The 26,650-nt window shown below is 41.4% G+C and overlaps 1 protein-coding gene across 7 annotated transcripts in view; it reads left to right on the top strand.

Moving 5' to 3' along the window:
* The window catches only part of KIF21B (kinesin family member 21B), a 299,791-nt gene that overhangs the window by 235,348 nt on the left and 37,793 nt on the right, over positions 1-26,650 (top strand). For all 7 annotated transcript variants that reach the window (XM_088445771.1, XM_088445769.1, XM_088445770.1 and 4 more), the window contains 3 exons: positions 2,007-2,064; positions 2,676-2,875; positions 6,771-6,842. In XM_088445771.1, the coding sequence (XP_088301897.1) occupies positions 2,007-2,064; positions 2,676-2,875; positions 6,771-6,842 (330 nt within the window). The remainder of the gene's footprint in view (positions 1-2,006; positions 2,065-2,675; positions 2,876-6,770; positions 6,843-26,650) is intronic.

Genomic DNA, 26,650 nt, shown 5'->3' with positions numbered 1-26,650 from the left:
TGGTCACCAGTTTTCCATCTCCTTCTATGTGAGAATGTGATTCTTGTGTGTTCCAGACTTTCTTCTTTCTCTTTTATCTTCCTCCGGCCTTTGGCTTGTTACGAAATGAGGTGCCTCTGGCCCGGGGGCAGGGTATAGGGAGAGGCCCGGTGCATCCTGGGAGAGAAAAATTACCTGCATGGTGCCCGGATGTCCTTGCCATCACCTAGACCCCAAGGTCTCCCTGTGGACCCTATGGACTTCGAAGAAAGAGAGATAACAAAGGTAAGTTCTTACCATATCTCTCATTTTTGGAACACTATAAGATGGTTCGTTGGCAGACTTGGTTAACGATATTACAAAGAGTATATCACAAGTAGAACCCTAATAAGAGACCTATAGATTACTCTCCAATGGAGAGCTGTAATATATATATATATATATATATATATATATATCATGGTCCAAAACTTATCTCAGGTCCAAACTATTGTTTTTTGTTTTACAAATTCTTTATTTTTAAATAAAAAAATTTTCAGTATGCAAACATAGTATTGGAACAAAATTATACAAAAATGCTTATATAGCATTGTCGTTCAATATAGTAACATTGCGCACACCAGAAAAAACAGGTACGACATCAAGCTTGTGAATACCAAATAAATTGTGAAAAAAACTAATCAAAATCATAAACACATTGACATAGGAGAAGACAGGCAGAACAGGGACACACAGGGGAAAAATAAGGGGGTGAGAGTATAGGGAATAGTAAATAGTAAAAGGCAGAATGCAGGCATCCAAATTGTACACTAAAAGGATGTGGTCATTCAAGGTCTAGTTCGCAAATTTTTTAACAGAAGTTTATGCTTATAACTGTCAGGGCTGGGTTACTAACTTGGATCCCGAGGTAACAAGTACTTTTAGGAAGAGGAATATTTAAAATCCAACCAACTAAACCATAATGCCATATAATCAGAATGTTTCTCAGTAGTCCAAACAATTATTTTATTGAATATACATTGACATACCTGTTCAGGGATGAAATGATGAGAATAACCTTTATAGTAAAATACATATACTATACAATATCCATTTTAGTAAATTATATCACATTAACCAATAAACAAACTCTCAACCTGAAGATTTATGTGAATTTTTTTCCTCTCAGTGAATTTTTTTCCTCTCAGTCCATAGGGGCCATCTAGGCCTTCCCATTACACTCTTTGTTTCTTTCTCTGTTATTTCTTATTAGGATTTCCCTCTTCTTCCTACCCTTTGTTATGTCACTTATGTCTCTGAATTAAAAATGCTGAACTACAAGGCTGCTACTGTTGGAGGACCTGGAACTTTTAGCGTTAGGTTTAATATGCCCAAGGACCTGTATTACATACACCATAGTAATCCAGCGACCCAGTTCACCATTTTGGGCTATATAAATGACATCCAAAGAAGGGCAGGAATGAGATTAAAGATAAGATGTTTTGGAGAAATTCATGACCTACCAGGAGAAAAGCAGCCTTTTAAAAGTGAAGGCACATTTTACAGCATATCAGAAAAAGCAGTATGTGATCTACTTTCCCACTGTCTTGATAAAGCCAGGACTATTCGATTGCCCAACAGCCAGGAGTTATATTCATACTAACGGCAGTGCTGTGGTGTATGTCCTGCTCATATTGGTGAGCGGTTGGATTATGCAGCAATGCAAGGGTATTGTGGTTAGGGGTGGTGCAGTGTTTCAGAAGCACTATGCTCTTCCAAAATGGATGTAACCATATCATATGCATCTTGATTCGATCACACCCCTTCCATGAGGTGGTCACATGACATTCTTGCATCGTAGAAGTATGTAACTATGCATATTCTGTAGGGAAAGCAGACATAAACCAAGGCAAATACAAACGTATTATGTCAAATGCAGTTAAGGCCATGTACAGTTAAGAAAATACTCTTGAAATCTGAATTTCCTGATAAATTAAATTGTTTTCAAGTTTTTACTCATTTTCACAGCAAAATATTTTTTTTTCCAGTGCCTCCCTTTCCTTCTCAATGAAAGCATCAAACAGTCATGATGATTTTAAATGGAAGGTAAAAGCTATATATGGTTTATATATAAGCAATATTTAATCAATATATGTTCATTATTATTATTTTTATTTACTTTTTTAAGTTAATAACTACAGTATTATTAACATCATGAGCATTGGTAAAATAATGTATCAATAAAAGTCAGATTCCAGTTATTGGTGTGGATTTCACATATTTTTATAATAGACATTCTCTATTTATAACTCACATACCACATATTTTAGAAATTGTATCAGTGAGCCCTAATTACATACTAAAATTAAAGAGGAAGACCACCTTAATTTTCATATCTTCCACACAGATTTGATTTTACTTTTGGTTATTACAAAAGAATATCTGTGTGCATTAGTGGTGTATTTGTCTCTAATAGCAATAAACACCAGCAAGTTTACCTGGCAACAATAATGTCAGACGTTTAAGCTCCCTGTTAATCAGAAGAAGCCCAAGTTTCAAAAAGTTATTTTACTTTTACCTTCTGAAAATGTTAACACTAAAATTACAGCAAAAATGAAGTGTGCTTGGCTTAAGTGTAATGATTTGACAAAAGTCTAGTAGTCATCTATACAATTATAATTAGGTGTTATCTAATGTATTTCACTTTTTTTTAAAAGGGAGAGCCTCGACTTTCATGGCAAGTGAAGGCTGTGTCTGCAGAGTCCCTTAGTCCCCTACTGGAGGCCTCCACCAAAAATATAACCAAATCTTTGGCATCGCTGACTGATATTCTAGAGGACGTTGGGGGCTTATCTGCTGGTTCTCTGCGGGGCAGAGGGTCCCACAGTTTTACCCTGCCAATACGTGGGAATACCTTGTAAGTGTAAAATACAAACTGAATAAATAGTTGTTCCATCTGTTAATCATACAAAATGTATCTTACAATAGACTTTTTTTATGGTGATCCACCACATTGATGATCTCCATAAAAAAAGTCTGTTGTAAGATACATTTTGTATGATAGCCAAGCTCCTGTATTACATACACCATGGGAATCCAGTGACCCAGTGGACTATTTTGAGCTATATAAATGACTTACATTTATATATAAAATTCATTGGACTGTTTGTGTGTTTGTTTGTCTGTCCAGTTATGCATTTGGACACCCCTGTACCGATTGGGATGAAACCAACGCAAGGTGGTTCAGTTGGATCCTGGCCAAGTTTTGGGGGGCTAGGGTCCCGGTCGGACCACCCATTGGTGTTTGCTGGGCAGTACTTTGACCCAGGGAGCCTGTTCTGAGCCTTCCACTGGATGGATTTGGACAAAAACTTCACAAAGTGGTAACTAACATTGGATACCAGAAGACATACTAGGGGGTTGAGGTCCTGGTCGGACCTCCTGTTGGTGTGCGCTGGGCAGAACTTAGACCCGGGGAGCCTGTTCTGTGCCTTCACTTGATGGATTTGGATGAAAACGTCACAGAGGGTGGCAATTGGTCTGGGATACCAAATGGAGTGTTTGAGGTCCTGGTCAGACCCCACGTCAGAGTGCGCCCGGCAGAACATTGACCCAGCTAGCCTGTTCTGGGCCTTCCACTGGATGGATTTGGATGACATCACATAATAAAACTTAATAACTTGAAGATTTAAACCTGGGCAACGCTGGGTATTTCAGCTAGCTTGTAATAAATACAGTAGCTTTTATTGACTTCATTATAAAGACAAACTCACAAACTTTTGTGAGTGCCAAGATTTGCTTTATTATTGTGATGATATATTGTGTGATATAGAAAATATTTAATTTCTCTTTTTTTTATTCCTTAAACCTAAACATAATAGGGCTGATACAGAGTAGGTAGTAAAATATAAGAAAAACAAAAGCAGTGCATTTCCGCACATAGCAGAGCTGTACGACTCCCGAAATACACACATCTCTACTTTGGCAGCTGTACAGTATGTGCCTGGTTTACTACAAGTCATCATGATCAGTGTGCACTTGCAACTGCCCTGTACGCCTCCTAACAGTCTACTGTATTTACGTAAACACGTCTATGTGAGAATTTTGAGTACGTGAGAACTTTTCTGCATCTCCGATCATAATGTTTGAAATATACAAACGAGTACTGTGTGCATTTGAACGTGCTCAGTATGAATTCATGCAAGATACACTAAGTAAGAGTGGTTTACTACTTACTCTGCATCAGTCCCAATATCAGTACTGACTAGATTTCATTTCCCAGTGCATGGCCATCTTTATTAAATGTATTTTTGCAGCTGCCAACCTGAGCTACATAAACAAAAATGGCTGTCTATTTTCAATCTTATTCGCAATGTGTACATGACTAGGCTCATTTTTGTGATTCTACCCTCCTCCCTAGCCCACATTACATCAGAAATCCCTGGCCTAATTATTTGCAGTGTTCTATTCACCATGGGTATAAAGAATAATAATAAAAAATGTACACTATCGGTAATTACAATTATACCTTTTTTATGATGTCGTGCATTCCACAAGTCCAGGCCCCTTTCTGATGAATACATGACCTTTTTATTCTCTACTGAAAGAACAGATGCCACTTATGATAGGGACGGATGTTTACAGTGCTGTATGTTATAGCCACCAGTAGTGACAGTTTGCAAAACAACACCAATAGTGACAAAACCTTGCATATTACATTATATTATTAACAATGCAAGGACATAAAATATACTTTATATATGTACATTTGAGAAAAAGATTATCTGGTGTAAAGTAGATAAGGATATTTTGTTCACTTTATTTACATTTAGGACTTGTGTGTGAAAATCTAAGGTAGTTTTAGGCCAAATTTCAGCAGAAATATAGAAAATTCCGAAGGGTTCACAAACTTTCAAGCACCACTGTATGTGTAATTTTTCAGCAGACCTCCAATCTGCATCTGCTGAAAGCGGCTCACTCACACACATATTTACTTAATAAAGGACAGCTACACTGCACAGTCTGTGTAGGCTAAATAAAAGGTTATATTAAAGAGAAAACAATGTGTAGGGTTCCCCACAATCAATAATACCCCTTTCACACTGCCGAAATAACATGGGTTATTGCCAGGTCGACCTGGGTCGCGGCTCAGTGTGAAACGGTCCCTGAAAAATAACCCGGGTCGAGTTACCCGGGATTCCAACCCTGGTACCGACTTGGGTTGGACATGGGTCATGCCTAAAACTGAGCTTATTGGCGGCCTTGGAGCAGTCACCACCCATTTTTCATGACCTCACAAGTTTAGCAGACCTGAGTTCGGTGTGAATGGGGCCTACCCGGGAGTAACCAAGGTGGAAGGTACAGTGTAAACAGGGTCTCACCTGGGTCTTATCCGGGACTGACCTGTGTTCAAAATCCTGGGTTGGACCCAGGATTTTGGTGTGAAAGGGGTATAACCTCTGAGCCTGGTCTGGTATTGGAATTAAGGGGGGAGACTGCATGGGGTTCCCCCTATTTTCCAATACCCAGAACCAGGCTGAACCAGCCAGGTAAATAATGCCATAGCAGAGAGACATACAACATGGGATCTCCCTGCCATCACATTAACCAGTCCTAAACTGGTCAGGCCAGGGCTGAAATTCCTTAGAAAGTGGGGACTCCAAAAACAAAATGGGGTCCCCCCTCCCAAGCACAACCAGCCAGGGCTATTCCCCGCACCCCTGGTGGAGGTGGGTTTTAAAAATAGATACTGTTTTTTACAGGCAGACTACAGGTCCCAGCAAGCCAGCCCCGTATGCCCGGACATTAAGGACCCACTGGCATCTGTAGTCTGCCTGAAAATAAAATATTAAAATAAAGGCAGGACATGTATTGTTTTACAAATTTATTGACCTGCACCTTCACCTGGAGGGCGACAGCATTTAAGCTCTTTTGCAAGGCTGTCGCACTCCAGCATTTTTGGACGTCTTTACCCCAGGACTTCTGGACGTCTTCTTCTTTAATCAAGAGCTCTTGTCTGCTCCTTCCCCGATGTCGGACTGGCATCTGCTGCCTTGCACTGGCTGATATTAGCCACGATTGGTTTGCCGTTGCCATCTTAAACTTTAAATATGGCGTAGCATGGGAGCTAATCACGGCTCGTGCTGCCATTTTTTAAATGGGATACGGTGCTATTGTGCCCGTGGGGCAGCTTTGGAAACCCACTCCTGCTGCCTTAAGTCTGCAGTCGCACTCTGAAGTAATGGCTGACAGGGGCTGACAATATGGTCCAATGTGTTACCTACTACATCTTGCCTCTTTCTATCCTCATAACTAATTTGTCCCTTCCGCACTATCAGCACTGCTAATACCCATTAGTCCCCATAATCACCAACTGTCCTCCTCCTCAGTACTGTACCCCCTCTCATCACCTCCTTGTCTCTTTATTGTAAACTATCTCTTCCATTCCATTTGCCCCTTCTTAATACCCCATGACCACATAGGGAGTAGCCACCCAGCAAATGGCCTGGAAGCATGCTGACTGTATCAATGAAAGAAGTTATGAAGTCAGGAGGCCTTAGACAGTAAAATACTGAACTCCGAATTATCTGCAGTGTCCTGTTTTTTAGAAATGCAAGAAAACTGTAGCCTTGTATTACAAACTTAGCTACTGATTCTGGAGCATTATAGATTTCAGATACTGTTACAAAAATATTTGTGGAGTGTGATATATTTTGTGCTATATCAGTAATATCATGTACATCATGCAACAAGGGGTATATCTGAGGAAGCAATTTAGCATGTCACATTTTATTTTTATTTTCTCCTTGTAGTCCAAGGCAGTCCCGAGGCTCTAATACATCCCCATTGACTCGCAGAAAATCCTATGACAGAGGACAGCTCAGGTAATAGACATTGAAAGACAAATGTGCCTACTGTACTTTAAGCAGAGGCAGTGGAGGAAAATGGATTTTCATTAGGCAATAATGTTAACATAATTGTTTAAAATATTTTATCTATTTTTTTTAACAATTGTTTTTATTTTTTTTGTGAATGAAACTGAAAGCTCAAACCTGTATTTCAGTTCCACTATGCATCCGTGAACTGGCTAGCCAGATCACGCATGCACATTTGCTCCAAGACTAGCCAAGTGAAGCAATAAGTTAAACTTTACAGCTCCTAGCCAGTATCATTAAGGCAGCTGAGTATAGCTTAACTATCTAGGCAATAGTTTTCTATTGCTGCTATAAGCAAATAATAGAAAATTATTGCTATTATTATTTTTAACCCATAAACCCAAAATAAACTTGTTTGGTTTTTAATTAGATGTGAAAACTTATTGTGCTGAAAGGGATTTATATGGGATTTGTACTCCAACCACTTAAACTTGGTGGTTGAGAACTCTGAGAATCTGTCTGAGGCCACCAAGTAATGTGACCAAACCATTCCTTAATGCCTTAATGGAGGGAGGAAAGGGGGATCACCAATGGGTCAGACTTGCTTTGGAAGCATTGTTTAGATGTTTCAGTAAAGATTATTTTGTATTCAGAAATAGGAATATCAGAATGTAGAAGCAGGCAAAAACCAATATAATTCGGTACGTCCACTCAATAAAACTTGTGTTATCTCTATAAACGTACCAGGGATATTGCCTACCATTGCTCCTGGAAAGATATTTTGCAGAGTAGATATTTAACCTCAATCCGCAAAAAGCAGCAGCCTGGATGGGACAATCTGGGATGTCCCCTAACACTGCAACATTTTATACATGAAACACAGAATGTAAAATCCTTTCCAATGCACTTGATCTAAATACCTATACCTTTTGTTATGCCAATACAAATACAACCATACATGGATAATAGTCAATCTGTACAAAACCACAATGTCCAAAACATGGTCTAGCAGTTCTCCTTTCTTCTATCCAAGATAGATGAAGCTTCTCCCTCTGTTGGTTGATGTGTCTTTAAATATGGTTGATGATATTACCAACAGATCAAATATAGGGCCTGATTCAGCACGGATCGCAATGCTGCCGTCACGGACCCAGCTGATGTTTGTAATCTGCGCATGCATATGCACCGCATTGCAAGTGCGCGAACCAGTCACTGTATGCGGTATGCGATCGAAGTGAGCACGCAGAGGAATGGCAGAGTGATTGACAGGAAGTGACCGTTTGGGGGTGGCGATGGGGAGCGGTCAGAGAAACGCAGGCATGCCTGTGCGTTTGAACGCCATTACAGGGGCATGCATAATTAAGCCCTTACAATTGCATACGCAGCCTGAGTACTCATTGCGTGCAGGAAGTTTAGCAGTTTGTAAGTGAGGGTCAGGTCTACCACAACTGTTTGTGTGGCTTTGATGGTTCCCTGATGTTTTCGCTGTCTTGCTATCTAGGTGTAGGGGGCAGCTTTATTTAGTGCTGGGCGTCTGCATCTTGAGCAGTGCGATCCCATTCATTTGCATAATTTCGCAACGGACAGGTGCGTGCGAACATAGCATTGCCTGAATCAGACCCATAGTACATTACTGTCACTATAGGACTGGACACCCAGTGAGGATCATGACATAAACTGAAATGGCGCAGAAAGATATTCTTCATTTCCCTAGAAGCGACTGGTTAGTGATATATATGGGGGATATTTTTGCTGTACTACCCTATGGAGTTTGTTTTTTATTTTTCCATCATATACTGAGATTCAACATCCATAAGAAGGTTTATATGAGGAAGAAAGAGATATTTTGATGAGCCTACAGTATTTGTGTGGCATGTTGTAAGTGTATCAACGACAGGGACCATTCCTCACATATATCACTAACTACAGTAGTTGTTGACCGTCTCTGGGAAATGGAAAAATATCTATGTGTACTATCTCAATAGGGGCGGGATGCAGTAAACCAAAAATGCGGTAAAATCCCCGTTTACCGCATTTTCCGTATGCATCATTGTCCTGTCCGCCGGGCTGCAATGTGGAGGGTAACGCCAGCTATTGCTGGCGTTACCCTATAGAAGCCTCTGGGCTTCTACCGCATCGCGCTGCTATGAGGGATCCGATTGGATCCCTCCGAGCATGCCCCGCAGCCGCCGTGTCACTCTGCGCATGCGCAGATGGACTCCCGGGTTGTAAACCCGGAAGTCCACTGTGCAGGAGAGATAGCAAAGGACAGCTCTTATCGGAAGAGCTGTCCTTTGCTGTACAGATCGCATATGTTAGTGCATATGCGATCTGTGCAATTGCGATGTCCGGCGGTAAGTATTACTGCATCCCGCCCTAGATGTGATTTTTACCGGGTGAAATTACTACACTATGAGGCATATTTAATTGGGCGCAAGGTTTAGCGAGGAAAAAACCTTTTGCCCAATTTTGGATTACCGCGGGTATGCGTGCTCCCGATACCCACGGTATCCAATTATTATTATTATTATTATTATTATTATGGACTAACTCATCGACCCGAGACATGGGCTAACTATCAACCTCATTTAATTTGTGGAAGTCATTACAGAAACATATGCTTCCATCGGGTTTGAACACCAATAAATATTAACTGTTCCATTTGCTTCCACCACATCTAACTGTACAATTTTCTGCACTTCTATTTTTAATTCCATTCATCATCCTTCAGGGATATAATAGGGTTTTACCTTAACGAATACCCCAGGAAGGGTGATGTGTTCTATCAGATTGGTACGCCGAGATCATATCTTATTTCCTTGCACCATTTCATCAGCCCTGTCCCCTTTCAGCACATGCCAGGGTTTCAGGAGGTTGACATAGTAGGTCTATTCCTCCTACTGACCTGCCTCACTCTGAAATTGATTGTCCCCACAGCTTTAATTATTTTGTATGAGCCTTGCCAGGGAGTAAACAACATACTTTTCTGAATGGGCACCAAGACAAATACCTTGTCCCTGGGTTGGAAAGGTTGAACTACAGCAGTCCTATCATAGGGCCTGATTTGGACGCAGCTGCTGTGTGCATATATGCTAATGCTGCAGGAGGCGTCTGAAGGAAAAAGACGCCTCCAGTCAGCATCTCAGATCCAATTCCTGCATCCGAAGATGCAGGATCGGATCAACATTGGGACCATCAGTCACAATGTTTGCAGCATAGTCCATTTGAGTAAGCCTAAGGCTACCCAGATTGGCCGCCTCATCTGTGCTGCTGAGGTCAGTAAATCTGCATCTGTAGATGCAACCACTGACCTCTGCACTCTTAGAAAATGGGGACAATACACCACCCATTGTTTTCTGGAACTTTAACACATGGAACAGGACCCACAGTACTTTTTTACTGCCATAAATATCCCTGGCCAATAAAATCTCAGCAGGATCCTGCATCTTATCTTCCCCTAAGTGTCCCCCGCAAAGATGTGTATGCGGCCTTTATGCATGGTACAGTACATGTACTTGTTGCACCAACATTTGCTTAACAGTTTTACACATTACTCACTCTATACAACAAGTCGTTTTTCGATAATGCAAAAGAGTACACCATTCGCTGGGCAAACAGTTATCTCAACCCCATTAACCTCCACCACATATTTAAAGACATTTTCAATAGTGGCATTGTTAAGTTGATTGCATCCAAAGTCTGTTAATGAAAAACTCAGTGGGAGTACTGACCAGTGCACAAAAAGGGCTGCAGAATTATTGTCAACAACTTCACCTGCTAAAGATGATGGGAACTCATTCCCCCGAGCTGTTGACCCAGAGACTTAGTACTCTAAAGTTTCTGGTTAGAAATTGTGGAAGACCCCTGTATCGCATTCATAAAGGGTAACCCTGTCAGTTTGAAGTCCACTTCCTCATGGCCCTCAAGCAGGTCTTTAAAAGATGGGACTTTTGGCCTGTGTTTCATTTGCTTATCTCTCCATCCAGACATGCTCTTAAAGGACCTCTTTAAAGTAGGGGAAAATTTCTGCTCAGAATTAGTGGATTCAGGAGTTTTCACTGGTCTCAGTCCAAATCTTCCATAGTCCGGGCATTCGTCAAGGCATACTGTCCATGTCGAACAAACAATGGCAAGTTAAACTTGTTGCAAAGCATCAAGGACCTCATTCAGAGTCGGTCGTTGCGGTCGTATGGTCATACGCCACCGATGTTCGCTAAACTGCGCATGCGTAAAGTTCGCAATGCGCGTGCGCAAACTAGCTCTTATGATCAGAAATTTCTCTCTCCTTGAACACAGCCAGGTCGTTAGTTTGAGTGACAGAATGAATCGTTTGTGGGTGGTAACAGGGAAAGGTGCTTGAGAGAGGGTATGGTCAACCTTAAGTTCTACGACCAGCTCCGATGGTTCCCGATGCTCGCGATTAATCCTTATATCCCAGGAGATGACGTGTGTTGTGATCGAGAAGGGGGCGTTATTTAGTCTTACGGCCGCTTCTTACCCTCGGTCGTTCAGCTAACGATCTCATCTTAGGACCGCAACTTGTGATCACTTAATTTGCATATCCGGCCCCTTTCCCCTACGACCGTGCGGCCGCAACGACCGACTCTGAATGAGGTCCCATATCTCTTGACCATGGTGGCCACGTCTTCAAGCAATTGTAGGCCGGACTGCAGCACCCACCTTTTGTAGTCCCTTATCCAAACCCTGTATGTAATAGTCAGGGCCATAGCTAGGGTAGTGCGGCCGGTGCCATCGCACAGGGCACCACAGGTCAGGGGGCGCTGTTTTGGCCTGTCAAATTTCTGTTTATTATCATTCTTGCTTGTAGCTTCCTCTTATTTCATCCCCAGCATCTCCTGGCTTCCCCTAGCTCTTTCCTGGCCCTTCCCCATGAAGCCATGGCCCTTTTTTGGGTGCATTATTTCCCTTTGAAAAATGAGGGGGGTGCCAATGCTCTTTCTGGCACAGGGCACCTAAAAGTCTAGTTACAGCTCTGGTAATAGTCATTAGGGCATATGTATGCTTCTCCAGCTGCAACCACTTCCTGAGGAATTTTATCAAGTTAGCCAGCTGAGCTCAGACTGGCTGGTCAATGGACAGTCACCAGTCATGGTACCTTTGGGCCCTGATTGGCCCTGTGACCCCGATACATGCCAGTATCGCTGTATTCAGTTGTTGATGTAACTCTAAGCATCCTGGTCCTCCTCTAGGTTCATGTATGCACGCTGTGCTCCACAGACAAATATGGTTCCAGCCGTTCTGCCCAAATCTCTGGTGGGTATTTGGTATGCTCGAACGCCACACCATCAGCGGGTGTTAACTTCTGTAGCATTGGGGTAGCAGCTGTTTCTCAGGACACCTCTTGCTTGTGACAACTCCTCTCGCAGAAATTTGGTATTTTCTTCCTGCACTGCTGCCACATTCAATAAGAGCTCTCAATATCTCCTCCATTTCTGTGATTAGCTTAGCTGGGAAGTGTAACCTAGCTTCCCGTTATATCCCACAATTACACCACTGTGATAAAGGTAGTCCCAGATGATGACACTTCACACTGTTATGCTGGACCAAGTCCTCTGTTTATACAGCAGGATGGCAAAACAGGCAGCGGGGTATTTGTAATAGGCTGCATCGGCAAAGACAGGTTGATCTTGACTTTTAAATGACTGCTACTTTAAAAGATTGGGCAGTCTCGCGCGGGACTAGCGATGCTTGAAGTCTGTAGCCTATTACCTTATGTTTGTTCAGCATCAAACAGCAAATCATCCAGAAATTCCTGTGACCCTGTCTCTTGCTAGACATAGACCAGCTACACACCGGTCACTACTGTATATGGCATTGGTCATACCCACCCCCAAGATGCAGTACACTTACTTACCTGCACTCAAGCACTGAGTAATTTCTTAACACACAGCTGATTCCCCCACCAGTGTCTCTGTCCTCTGCCTCTGTGTTCCTCTTCCATAGCTCACAGACTATATATATATATATATATATATATATATATATATAACAAGGAACCTGGCGGCACTCAGAAGACTTGAACAGTAAGTAAAGCAGTGCTGTGCTTTATTGTTGAACAATCATCTCATCAACGTTTCGGAGTCATCTGCCCCTTCATCAGGATGTCATAGATGATGAAGGGGCAGATGGCTCCGAAACGTTGATGAGATGATTGTTCAACAATAAAGCACAGCACTGCTTTACTTACTGTTCAAGTCTTCTGAGTGCCGCCTGGTTCACTGTTATATAGTGGGGACGCTGTTCCCCGTAAAAGGGCACCGAAGCAAGTATCCATGTATATTTTCTCAGTGAGTGCCGGATCGTTGCTGGTTTTATATATATATATATATATAGCCTCAGAGTGCCGATTATACTGGGAGTATTGTATTTATCTATCTAAACAGGCACCAGAGCCATTTGACTCTTTTGACTTGGAGTGCCGGCAGACTGTGGAACTATATATATATATATATATATAATGTAAGAACAATTTCGGCGCTAGGCCGGTGTATGACAATCAAACGATAAAATTAGAATATAAATAAAAATAAGTCTTTACCCAAAGACGGTGTTTAGTGCCTAGAATAATACACTCGTATTGGACGGCAAAAGCTCCTTGTTGTCAAGCACACCAGCTCCTACAGTCTGAAGAATAATAAAAAACAAGGGCACCTCCTAGTGCAATAATCGTGAAAATAACACCCAAAAATCTATAAACCTGTACCATTTGTATAAAATTATAACAGCTTATTTCAAATCCTTTGTGTAGGTTCTCATAAGGTCACTGGCATCAGTATAATTTTTTTCATGATTTTAATAGGAATCCACAATCCATAAAAACGGACATCGTATAACACCGTTTAAAATTTCAGTACTTCAATAATACATATGAATGTCCGTACATTAGAGATAATAAAACACAGCTTATCTGAGAATCTAGTTTTATGAGATCTTCATAAAAAAAAAGCGCCTATACTTTTTTTCATGTAACAAAAACTAATTGATGTATTAAGTGAAGAGAAGTTTTTTTTTTAAATTATATGTATTGAAAGTATGTAACCGCAAGATACTATATAAAACCAAACTAGTTATTAATCTGTGGAAGTATATTATGAATTATTGTTTTTTTTTATATTGTTTATAATTATAATAAATGTAATATTTATTTTGATTAATTGAACAGTGCTTTCTTTTATGAAGATCTCATAAAACTAGTTTGTATTACTGAAAGGGAGCAATACCCATTAGAAAGCAGCAATTTAATTAGTAATTATTGTCACCAGGTAGACCAGCGCCCTAAATTACATTTTGTGTATATCTGTTATCTGAGAATCAGCAGTACAGTACCAAACGCATTTCGTCCAAGTGGAACACAGTCCTCTCCTCTAGACTTCCTCAGGGGTAATGGTAATTGGCAACCCTAGTGCCAGCTAGGAGTTATATAGGGTCAGCAATTTCCATAATTAATTTATTAAAGATGGGAAAAGCAAGATATCCTATATCCTGAATAAGGTGTATGGTGATACCTAACATTTTCTTAAAACATCTGGTGTCACAATTAATTAATAAAAAATTGTCATGAATATCTCTCCATCATGTTTGCAGCATACAACATATGTTTAAATAAATTAAACAATGCTCCTAATATAAAAAAGAACAATAAAACCTCAAACACGGGGACCACCGGAAACCGCACATTACACATTCCCCCTGTGTATTGGACTCTCAGTTCAATAAAGTGTCACCCAAAATATAGCCGCTGAACCGGAAATACCCGGGCGGCGGCACACAGGGGATGCAACAGCCTGTCAGGTGAGTATATTCTCAACCAAAGACATGGCCGCTGGACCGGAAGTGCCCGGACATTAAACACCAGGGATGCCCCGCACTTGTACAAATGGTAATGTCTAAATTCCCTTCACCGAGAGGACCCTGACGTCATCAGCCAGTGTCCAGCATCATTCCCTGCCATCCAAGTGGGCAAAGAGGAGGAATATAACCATGTGGCGGGCGTAGCGAGCCACCGTGCCCGAAGCGTGGCAAGCGCAGCGAGCCCGCAAGGGGACAAAAAACTTGTGTAAGTGGGGACAAAGTACCTCTGGCTGTCATGGGCAGGAACTGCACTTCCGCCCTCACTCACGTCACTTCCAGGTCCCTAGCGCGAAGGGGAAATACAGCCAACCTTGTACATATAGGCTGAGAAGGACCTGCTGGATGCCGTGCTGCCGGAAATCGCAAATGTGCAGCTAATACATCACAGCGCTCAATGGAGGATATCTACTTGAACCATGGGTGCCATAGCTCTTAACGTCATCTTGCTTAAGGGCAATTGCTATTACCCCCATATATAAAACATAAAAGTGTACACATACAAGTTAAAAAAACACATACATATAAAATCAACATATCTTTAAAAATGCACTTATATAGAAAACTGCATTAATAAATATATATACATATGAAAACTTAAGAGATAAAATATATATTATAATACAGTAGATTGGCAATCTGTAATACCCATTTTTACAGAACATACAAGATGATGCATATCATTGTTTTAGCAACGTCCAAGATAATATAAATATGTTTAAAAATAAGACAATGTTATAAAAAGATCTATTTATAATCATTCTTGTTTAAGAGAAACAGGGGCATAACTCGAAGAATCATTCAGGCCCTTGGGAACAAGGGTATCCAATTGAAATATCCAGTATACTCATCTCTTGCTGTGAGAGGAGATTGGCTATGTCCCCTCCCACATGTGTGTATATATGTGTATATATATATATATATATATATATGCACTCCCTTTTTTGCGGGGAAGAAAAGCAACAAAGAGCCAGCACTCACGTTTAGTAGATGTATTGTGAAGGTCACATATGAAAAATTCAGCATCCGGTAGTCAGCAGCAGCAGCAGCAGCCCGCCCGACCACCGTTTCAACCAAAACCTAATTGGTTTTCCTCAGGGGCTAAATGTGAGTGCTGGCTCTTTGTTGCTTTTTTTTCCCCAAAAAAGTGAGTGCATCTATTTTGTATGAACCAGGCACCACATCTTTAAAAAACTTTTTTCAGGAGTGCTGTCTTGTCTCAAAGTGTATATGTATATATATGGAATGGGTATATAATTGCGCAGATGTCGGGATGCCTCCTGTCAGAACACCGCCAGTAGCATCCCAATGGTATATGGAATGGGTATATAATGGCGGCTGTCGGGATGCCTCCTGTCAGAATACCGACAGTGGCATCCCGATGGTATATGGAATGGGTATATAATGGCGGCTGTCGGGATGCCTCCTGTCAGAATACCGACAGTGGCATCCCGATGGTTGGTATCCAGACAGGGGTCGGGTAAGTAACAGCGACGTGGATGGGGGGTACAGAGTGGCATGGACGTGGGAAGACAGAGCAATGCAGATGGATAAAGACAGATTGGTGTGGATGAGGAATACAGACTAGCACAATGGGAGAACACACATCAGTAGGGACTGGGGAAGACAGATTGGTGCGGATGGGTGGGAAGATTGAGTGGTGCAGGTGGGAGGGGAAAGACAGAGTGGCACGGTTGGGGGGGACAGAGTGGTGCAGATGGAGGAAGAAAGAGGGGCAGAGATGAGGGGAAGACAGAGTGACGTAGCTGGGGCAAGGCAGTAGTGCAGATGGAAGGATACACAGTGGCACGGTTGGGGGGGACAGAGTGGTGCAGGAATAAAGAGTGGCAGAGATAAGGGGAAGACAGAGTGACGTGGCTGGGGGCAAGGCAGTGGTGCAGATGGAAGGAAACACAGTGGCATGGAAGACAGAGCGGTGCACATGGGGAAAGACATATTGGTGTGGATGAGGGCATGCAGACTAGCACAGTTGGGAGAACACACAACTGTAGGGATTGGAGAAGTTATAGCAGCATGGAGGTGAAGTTAGTGTACATGTATAGACAGAGTATGATAGTTTTAGCAATTAGGAAGCTGAATCTGTATAATGAATGAGATGGATGTATGGAGTGAGAAGGATGTTGGAACCCAGTGGGATTATTGTGGTGACTGAATGGGAACATGTCCATTAAGGCGTCAGCCTTAATGGTGGTAATTTCATTGGTTTTTGAAGTTTGAGTGGCAGAAATTCAATAGTTGTTGTGAAATTTCAGATAATTCCTAAGAAGCCTTAATGGGACATGTGAAACCTTAAGGATTTTTATCTATGGAGTATATATATACACACATACAATGGGTGTGGTGTCAGATGAGGTGGGGCAGCACATTGCAGAAAGACTGTAATAAATCTGAAACATTGCACAAATTTTATTACTGTTGTGAAGTTCGTGGAGTTCTGCATCAAATACTTTCCTATTGTGATTATGACTTGCCTCTGCCTGCCATAAACGGAGCTTGCACCCCAGCTGATGTACTTAAGTAATGGAGTGCCTGTCAAACTGCTATGTATATGTGTATATATGTATATATATACAGTATATATATATATATATGTGGTGTCAGATGAGGTGGGGCAGCACATTGCAGAAAAAGGATATGTCTATTCAGTATTAATGAAGGACCTTACAGACACCACATATATAATTCACAACTTAAGGAGATATCAAAGCCATCCATTTTTTATGTATCTATATGCCTAATTCAGAGGTGGACGCAAATGGCTTCTCAGCTGTGATGTCGTACACAGCTTTTTTACGAATTATGCAAATGTCACAGCCATCTCACTTTGTATTGAGATGCCCACAAGCTGCTTCTCAACCCATCAGATGCACATCAGTCAGTGTTCAACCATCTGAGCAACCCTATAGTCATGCAGAATGGCCATGGAAAACATAGGACTATAATTTAAAGTGCAAAGTAGAATTCTTCCGTTGGAGACGAAACGCGTCGGGAGCCTGTACCCTGCTTGACTATATCTTCCTATATACCTGAACTAAGATAAGATATCCAGTCATATGCACTTTTATTGAAATTCACATTTTATTTCTTTATTTAATCTGTTATCCATGCGTATATGTCCATTGTCATTATTATTGTATTTTTATCTATGTTTTTCTGTGTGTTTACATTAAATATCTTTTTATATATATATTTCTGGTCATATTCTTCTTTGCACTTTAAATTATAATCCTATGTTTTTTAACTGGTGAACATCAGTCACTTTTATTTATTTGATGCACTTTTAGCACTTTAAGGCGTTCTGACCTGATCACCTTGTTCCCATATTGTTGTAGAAGTCTTTGACCTAGACTTATTCACAGATTAGGTTGAGCTGACACCCCGTTGTTGTGGGGGGGAAGGCTACTCGACATTGGTGTGCTGTACATATTTGATTCAAACGATTATATCTAGGCACATCACTAATTACTGGCGCTCTAGAAACCTTATAGACACATATATATTTTTATATATATATATATATAGTGTATGTGTGTGTGTGTCTGTATATATATATATAATATAAAAAATGCGTGGCCCCAACCCCCAAGGAACAACCGGCCCCGGACCCTGGAGACCCAGTACTAGCTGTGCTAAATACAGGGGACAAATGACGCAGGGGTGCCCCGTATGAGGCACAACTAGTCCTGGTTGCCAACATACAGGAGACAAACGACATAGGGGTTCTCTGTATTAAGCGAGATCAGCACATGGCTCTGAGCCAGTCCTGGTTCTGGAAATACAGTGGGAAAAATGCGTAGGAATCCCCTGTAAATTCCAGAACCAGCACCAAACTTTTTCTAGCGGGGGGTAATGCCACAGCCAGGGAAGCCCATTCACTAGGTCCCCCAGCCGAAGCATCACCCCTGACCTCTAGTCAGCCCAGGCCGTGGATCCCTGGGGAGTTGGGGTCCCCCCTTAAAGGTACATAAATAACAGGTGGTTAAGAGCGCTCTGGTTAAGGTGCAGATGCAATATATCTAATTTGTCCCATAAATGTGCAACAAGACGATTCAATAGTCTTATGTTTCAATAGTCACTTTTTTGCAGCTCAATTGCCGCATATGTTCCAATCACGATTCTTCTGCAAAGTTTAAAAACCTGGTCTCTCCACATGGTTTTCACACCATTACCCCTCAGTGTCAGTAAGCCATAAAAGACAAAAGTGGGGAAAGCATATAGTGTCTCATTCAGACCCGGTCGCAAGCGCTGAGCGCTCGCAACCAGGTCGATGTTGACCCACTGGGCATGCGCACGTCAGATCCGGCTCCAAAGTGCGCATGCGCGAGACCCGGCTAGCGGGCAGGGGGGGTGCCCGGCCAAACGGAGGCGTTCCCGATGGAACGCTTGCCGTTTGGGGGTGGCCCCATTGACATCAGCAATGATGTCAGTGGGGAGCTTCCTGCTCGATCAGAGCAGGGAGCTCCCTGGGGCTTGTGCTTGCCGAGACCCAACCTTAGGGTCTCGTCGCAAACCCCAATGGTCGCGATGGTCTTAACCATGGACACCATCACCCTGGTCGGTCGCTAAGCTGTGGGTGGTAACCCACAGCTTTGCTAGCGACCAAGAGGCCGCACTTCAAGATGCAAGCGGCCGCCCTCATTCAGAGCGATCGCTTGCATCTAAAGACCAACTCTGAATGAGGGCCATAGTGTAAAACCATTAACATTTATTTCAAGCAAAGTATAATTAAAAATGGTCGCGCACCATCAGGGACCTTTTCATGAAAGGCACAATTTTAAGCATATAGGGGTGTTTTATGCTCCCCTATCAAGCAATACCTCTCCAGAGTTAAGGATCTGAATGGCAGCAACCCAGGATACAACACCAACACATTTCAACCAGTATATGGTCTTTTTCAAGATGTGCTGACTGGTGAAGCTAACCAGGTTTTTATAGTGAAAATGACTCCTCCCCTCAATAAGGGGCTTAAATGATTAAATGATTTCTGGCTTATTTTCTATGTATGTAGGTTCTGTGTTTTCCTACTACTGTACATGTACTTCTGTGTCCCGGTATTTTTACCTTTTAAGATAATGTCTCCCCGTCTATATACTTATTAGGAGTGGGGATCACTGTTCCGTGATGCATTCCACCTTGTGGAACGCATCACGTGTTCGCCATCCCGAGTCACGTGAACCTATTCCACCATGTGACACTGTTGTATTGTCCTATCACAAACGCAGTGTTGTGTCCTTGGTAACAATGTGTTCCACTACCCGGCTTATCATGTGATGTGTTGCGTGGTGGCAGTCCGACGCTGTCCTTGGAGCATGCCATTCTCTGCATTCCATACTCCGTGACTTAGACTGTCGTCACGTGACACGCACAGGCAATGCCTTACTATTTTGCCGAGTTAATTGTTAACTGTATGTTAGCCATAATGAACCATGTAGATGTTTTGACCTTGGTGTGTTTTGACCTTACGTCAAGGAAAGTACCCATTCCTGCAACATTGTATGACATATTTGTGACATCACAATGATATACCCAGTAGGAGCATCTATATCTATACAAATCATGGGATAGCCAAATATAATATGTTTCCCTGAGGTGATGCTATACAGCAATTATACATGACTAATATATATAAATATATACATAAATTACATCATAAATTACATCTATCATGGAGATCTACCACAGGAGATAAAATCAAACTAAAATCATTGTATACAAGACAACAGTACTAATATATATAAAAGGTGTGTAAATGAAACCACATATTTAATATATATAAGACGTGGAATAGGTATATATAAGGGATACATAAAAAAGGAATCATGTATTTAAAAAGTATTTAAAAAGTGGTGGGAGAATAAAAGAATTATAAAACTCATAAGAACCACTTAAGTTCAAAATCTGAGTTTAGACCAACCCCCCAGGCCGCCCCATAATAGCCGGCACTGATTCTATTACCCCTTGCACATTATATAGACATTCTTTTACAACCAGAAGTCATTAAAATTCAATCCTATATTAAAGTTACCATAGATACCATTAAACATGTGAAAAACATAAAGGTAACTCCACAACATTTCTTAATCACAGCACATCTTCTTTGTATACTATTATAGATCACCAGTTGGGGATTAGTGCGGTGGAATATTTTATAAGGAAAAATCATGAACAGGTAGATATGGACAAACTTGAATTTATTAAAGAAGCACTGGATTTCATTCTTCACAACAATTATTTTTGGTTTAATGGACAGTATTATCTCCAAAAAAAGGTACGGCGATGGGGAGTAGAGTAGCACTGGCATACGCCAATTTATTTATGGGATGGTGGGAGGACCTTTGAATATGGAATAACAACCCCTACAGAGAGAAAATACTTGTTTGGTTAAGATTTATAGATGATATATTTTTTATCTGGGGAGGGAATGCGAATGATCGTAAACGGTTTTGTGAATATCTTAATGACAATAATTTTAACATCTCTTTATCTTTTAACATTAATCTCAATGAAGTTAATTTTTTAGATCTTATTATTTACAAAACAGAAGACAAATTAAGTACTAGGAACTATGAAAAACCAACGAATAGCAATTCTTACATCAATATGACCAGCCACCACCATCCCAGGTGGCTCAAAAATATCCTGAAGGGACAGATCCGTAGAATCCGCAGAAACTGCACGAATGAAGACATTTTTCATAAGCAGGTAGAAAATTTAAAACAACAATTTATTGTAAAGGGATATAATCAGGGATCAATAGAAAATACTATCGACGAGTTAAGAAATATTCCTCCGGATTACCTTATTGACTATAAAAACCAGAAAAATACTAACGTAATTAAGAAACCAATAATCTCATTTATTTCCCCTTATAATAATAAATATAAGGTTGAAAATCTATTTAGATAAGATTGGTACTTGTTGAAACAAGACACAATTTTAAAAAACATAGTTCCAGATAATCTACATTTACTTATAGGAGAGCGCCTAATATTACTAACAAATTGGTAAAAAGCGCTAAACCAAAAAAAAAGAACAGGAAGGATAAAGACAAAAGGTTTCCTCCGTTGTGGGTCCTGTATTGTATGTACCACACACACTAAGCAATCAACTAAAATAGAAACATTCAAATCCAGTTCAAACGATACAACTTTTAAAATTAATGAGTTTATAATGTGCAACAGTACAAACTGTATATATGTTATAGAGCGCAACTGTGGACTACAATATGGAATAACATCCAGGAAATTAAGAGAAAGATGGGCTGAACACCTAAGAAACATTAGAAGAGGTGTCACCAACCATTCATTATCCAAACACTTTCTGGAGAAACACCAGAGTTCAGCAAAAGGAATTAAATACATAAAAGGTATCAAAAAGTGGAAGGCAGTTGGAGGGCAAAAGGAGTTGAAACATTTCTGGCCAAAGCAAAAATGAGATATATATACGAAGCCAAAACTCTTGAGCCTTATGGTCTAAACTCAGATTTTGAACTTAAGTGGTTCTTGTGAAATATTTATGGTTATTATGAGTTTTATAATTCTTTTATTCTTCCACCACTTTTTAAATACTTTTTAAATACATGATCCCCTTTTTTTATGTATCCCTTATATATTCCTATACCACGTCTTATATATGTTAAATATGTGGTTTCATTTGCTCACCTTTTATATATATTATTAGTACTGTTGTCTTGTATAAAATGATTTTAGTTTAATTTTATCTCCTGTGGTAGATCTCCATGAGAGATATAATTTATGTATATATTTATATTTTTATTTATGTATATTACTCGTATAATTGCTGTATAGCATCACCTCAGGGAAACATACTATATTTGGCTATCCCATGATTTGTATAGATATAGATGCCACATTAATATACAGATGTGCCCAGCTAGTTTGTTGCTCCATACAGCCATGTAGCGCACCATGCTTCTCGCGCCACACAGAAGCCTTGAGTCGTGCCACACAGAATGTTTCTTAACGGAACGTAGCACTGGAAAAAAGTCATATCTTGTAATACAATTTTTTGTCCACCAGCTGTCACTTTTCCTAAACTACACAGCACATGCATTAGCGTTCCAATGCATTTTCTGTATTACCACCCGTTGATTGACTGACAGGGTACACTATAGTATAGCATTTTGGTCATGGAATCAGGGCTGTAGAAGAATGTGTAATAAAGTATTAAATTATAACATTACAGTATGTGTGTGAGTCCTGTACTGTTAAAATATATATATATATATATATATATATACATATATTTGTCTCATGGACTCAGACAGGGGTCACAGGTATGCACGGCTGTCACTAAGACATGATGACTCAGTAGCGCGAGCGTCTTTTATACGACTTTTACCTTCAAATGCATCTGAATCATACAGCGAATCGGATTGATAGCACAAGCAGCTTCTGCTGAGTAAAATTATATGCAGCATGCGTATATTCTGTGAGTCAGTTCAGGTGTATCTGCACACGACATGTTACGTTACACTAATAGTGACTATAACACTTTAACGTAGTGATTTGCTTGCAGATACACCCATACTAGCTCACAGAACATAGGCATGCTGCATATCATTTTTATCAGCAGAAGCTGCTTGTGCTATTAAGATGCATTTTAGGGTAAAAAGACGCATAAAAGATGCTCGGCGCTACCAAGTCACACGGCACTCCTGTGACCTTAGACTCAAAACATCAAAACATTTCTCTCGACATCCCATCACTTGGCATTTCTGCTATACAGTAGACATTGTATTATACACATAACAGGGGGCAAGTTTTTCATAGAGATCATGTCAGGTTCAATACTTTAAAATACACTACTTTGCACTTCCCTTCTCCCTTCCTCTCTGTGTATGACCACCCAAGTTCCTTCACCACCTCCCCCACATCACACAATTAATATTCATCTCCATTGGGCTCATTGTATGGCTCACCACCACCCCCACCATCATTCGCTTCTATTCAGTGCTGCCACATGCTGAGCCCGCTATTGACATTGTACACATTGCCTGCTTTAATTTTCACACTTCACATCACATACACGACAGGTGCAGCTCTCAACATGGCTAGAGTGTGTAGGCTAGTGGGTAAGGTCTGTGCCTTGCACCTTGAGGTGGGGTTTGAATCATGGATGACAAGTTTTATTTTTTCTTCTTCTTTTGAATCTTCATTACTAGATTAAAAATAAATCACTTGGTGATGTGTGTGAATTCTGTTATGGAATGGCGTGACTCGGTAGCGTGTGCATCTTTTATGCAACTTATTACCCTCAAATGCATCTGAATCATACAGCAAATCGAATTACTAGCACAAGACATTATCTTAAGAGGTAAAAATACCGGGACACAGAAGTACATATACAGTAGTAGGAAAATACGGAACCTATATACATAGAAAATAAGCCAGAAATCATTTAAGCCCCTTATTGAGGGGAGGAGTCATTTTCACTATAAAAACCTAGTAAATGTTAATGGTTTTACACTATTTGCTTTCCCCACTTTTGTCTTTTATGGCTTACTGACACTGAGGGGGTAATGGTGTGAAAACCAAGTGGAGAGACCAGGTTTTTAAACTTTGCAGAAGAATCGTGATTGGAACATATGCGACAATTGAGCTGCAAAAAAGTGACTATTGAAACATAAGACTATTGAATCGTCTTGTTGCACATTTATGGGACAAATTAGATATATTGCATCTGCACCTTAACCAGAGCGCTCTTAACCACCTGTTATTTATGTACCTATTTGTTTGTGATTGGTGAATATTGTGCAGGTAATCAGCTGCCAGGTGTAGCGTGGATCGCAAGCATTTATCATTGTTTTCTATTCCCCCCATAAAGGGGTCCTCCTCTCCAGATATCCCCGGCACCCCTGGAAAGTTAAGTTAAGTATATGAAATTAAAATTTTGTCTTTTGCAGTAGGACTACAGGTCCCAGCAAGCCTTCCCCGCATGCTGGTACTTGGAGAACCACAAGTACCAGCAAGCGGGGAATTAAGGGCCTGCTGATACCTATAGTACCCCTGTAAAAGAAATATGAAAAAAAAACAAGAACACCGATTGTTTTAATATTTTATTTTCCTGCACCTTCACCTGGGGGGCGGCAGCCTTTAAACTCTTTTACAAGGCTGCAACCTCCCCGAGGACTTCCACGGTGTCTTCACCTGGAGGGCGCCGCCCATTTAGGACTTCCTCAGCGTCTTCTTTCTTCAACAGCTCTTCTCTGCTGCCTCTCTGCCGTCGGACTGCCATGCCGTTGCCTCGTGCTGGCTTATATGAGGCAGTCAAGGGGACGGGGCTATGATGGTGTGAGCCGTGATTGGCTTGTGGCAGCCATCTTTAAATTCAAAAATGGCTCTGAGGCGCCAATTTTTAAATTGGCACAGAAGTAACTTTAAGTTGAAGTCAATGGTGGGAACCGTTCATTGGCTGAGAGGCGGAAGGCTCATCTCTCTCAGCCATTGAGCACTCAGCCATTGCATTTTTTTTTTTTTGACAAGCCCGGGGATGCCTACATGGAACGAAGAGGACGTGATCCACGCATAGGAGTATGGATTTTTTATTATAGGTACCCTATGGATTCCTGCTTGAGAAGTGGACATGATGGCTTCAGGGATACTTGGTGAGTATGTGAGATGATGTGTGTGTGCATGAATGTTTTTATAAAATGTAACTTTCTACGATGTGTGTGTTTTGTGTCTATTTTAATATTTATTTTGCTGTGGAACTACAGGTACCAGCGTGCCCGTAATGCCCCGCATGCTGGTACTTGTGGTTCTCCAAGTACCAGCATGTGGGGGAGGCTAGCTGGGTCCTGCAGTTCAACAGCAAAAAACAATATTTTTACTATCGACAAAGCACCACACTACACAATTAACCCGGCACCCACCGATCAGGGATGCCAGGGGCTAGGCCCGGGTTATCAGTCTGGGCCTCTAGTGCCCTGGAAAGGGGGGACCCCCTTATTGGGGGGTCCCCAGCTCCCCAGGGATCCCCAGCCTGGGCTGATTAGCGGTCAGGGGTGATGCTTCGGCTGGTGGACCCAGTGAAAGGACTCCCCTGGCTGTGGCATTATCCTCCCGCTAGAAAAAGTTTGGTACTGGTTCTGGATAATACAGGGGGACCCTAAACATTTTTTTCCCTTTATTTCCAGAACCAGGACTGGCTCAGAGCCCAGTGCTGGTTCTCCAAAGCCTGGGGTTAGTTGTTCTTTTTTTTGTGGGGGGGGAGGGGCACGCATTTTTTTTTACCCAGGTTTTAATTTTCTTTAAACACAGAAGCACGGACGAATCTCACTGATCCTGTCCGTGCTTTTGTGTTTTATTTATACACAGATGCAGGCATCACAGATCTTCCTGATCCGAGCATGCATCTGTCTGCCACTAACGCCCGCTACCTCCCCCGGATCCTGCAGCCCGGACCACTGCCACCCACACCACCACAAACGCCCGCTACCTCCCCAGGTCCTGCAGCCAGCACAGCCACAGCTATTGCCTGCTACTTCACCCGGGTCCTGGCCGCATCTAACACCTGTTTCCTTCCCCTGAGTCCCACCGCCACTACCGCCCGCAAAGGACAGCCATCTTGGTGCACCCAGGTGAAGCCACTTTGAGTACACCCCCGTACTGGAGGCACCTACTGAGGCTGTGCAACAAGTTGAAGCTTCCTATCTGTATAATGGCGGAATTGTGAAGTAATAGTTTAAAAACTGTAACTTGCTACCTAAACTACTACCTAATAAAACAAACCCCAAGTCTAAATTCGACCTATACCCTGATTTGTGCCTTCCCAAAAATCCCCAATAGAGAGCAGCAGAAAGTGGTTCTAACTGAGAGTGTCAGAAAAAACTGACAGCAATAAATATCTTAAACCAAATAGCCACTGGCGCTGAACAAAGTCACAATAGGATTAATTATCCCCAC

This window comes from Taudactylus pleione, unplaced genomic scaffold, assembly GCF_031769625.1.
Source record: "Taudactylus pleione unplaced genomic scaffold, aTauple2 ptg000387l, whole genome shotgun sequence".
Lineage (NCBI taxonomy): Eukaryota > Metazoa > Chordata > Amphibia > Anura > Myobatrachidae > Taudactylus > Taudactylus pleione.
Note: the sequence above shows the minus strand (reverse complement) of the source record. Positions and strands in the feature narration are given on the sequence as shown.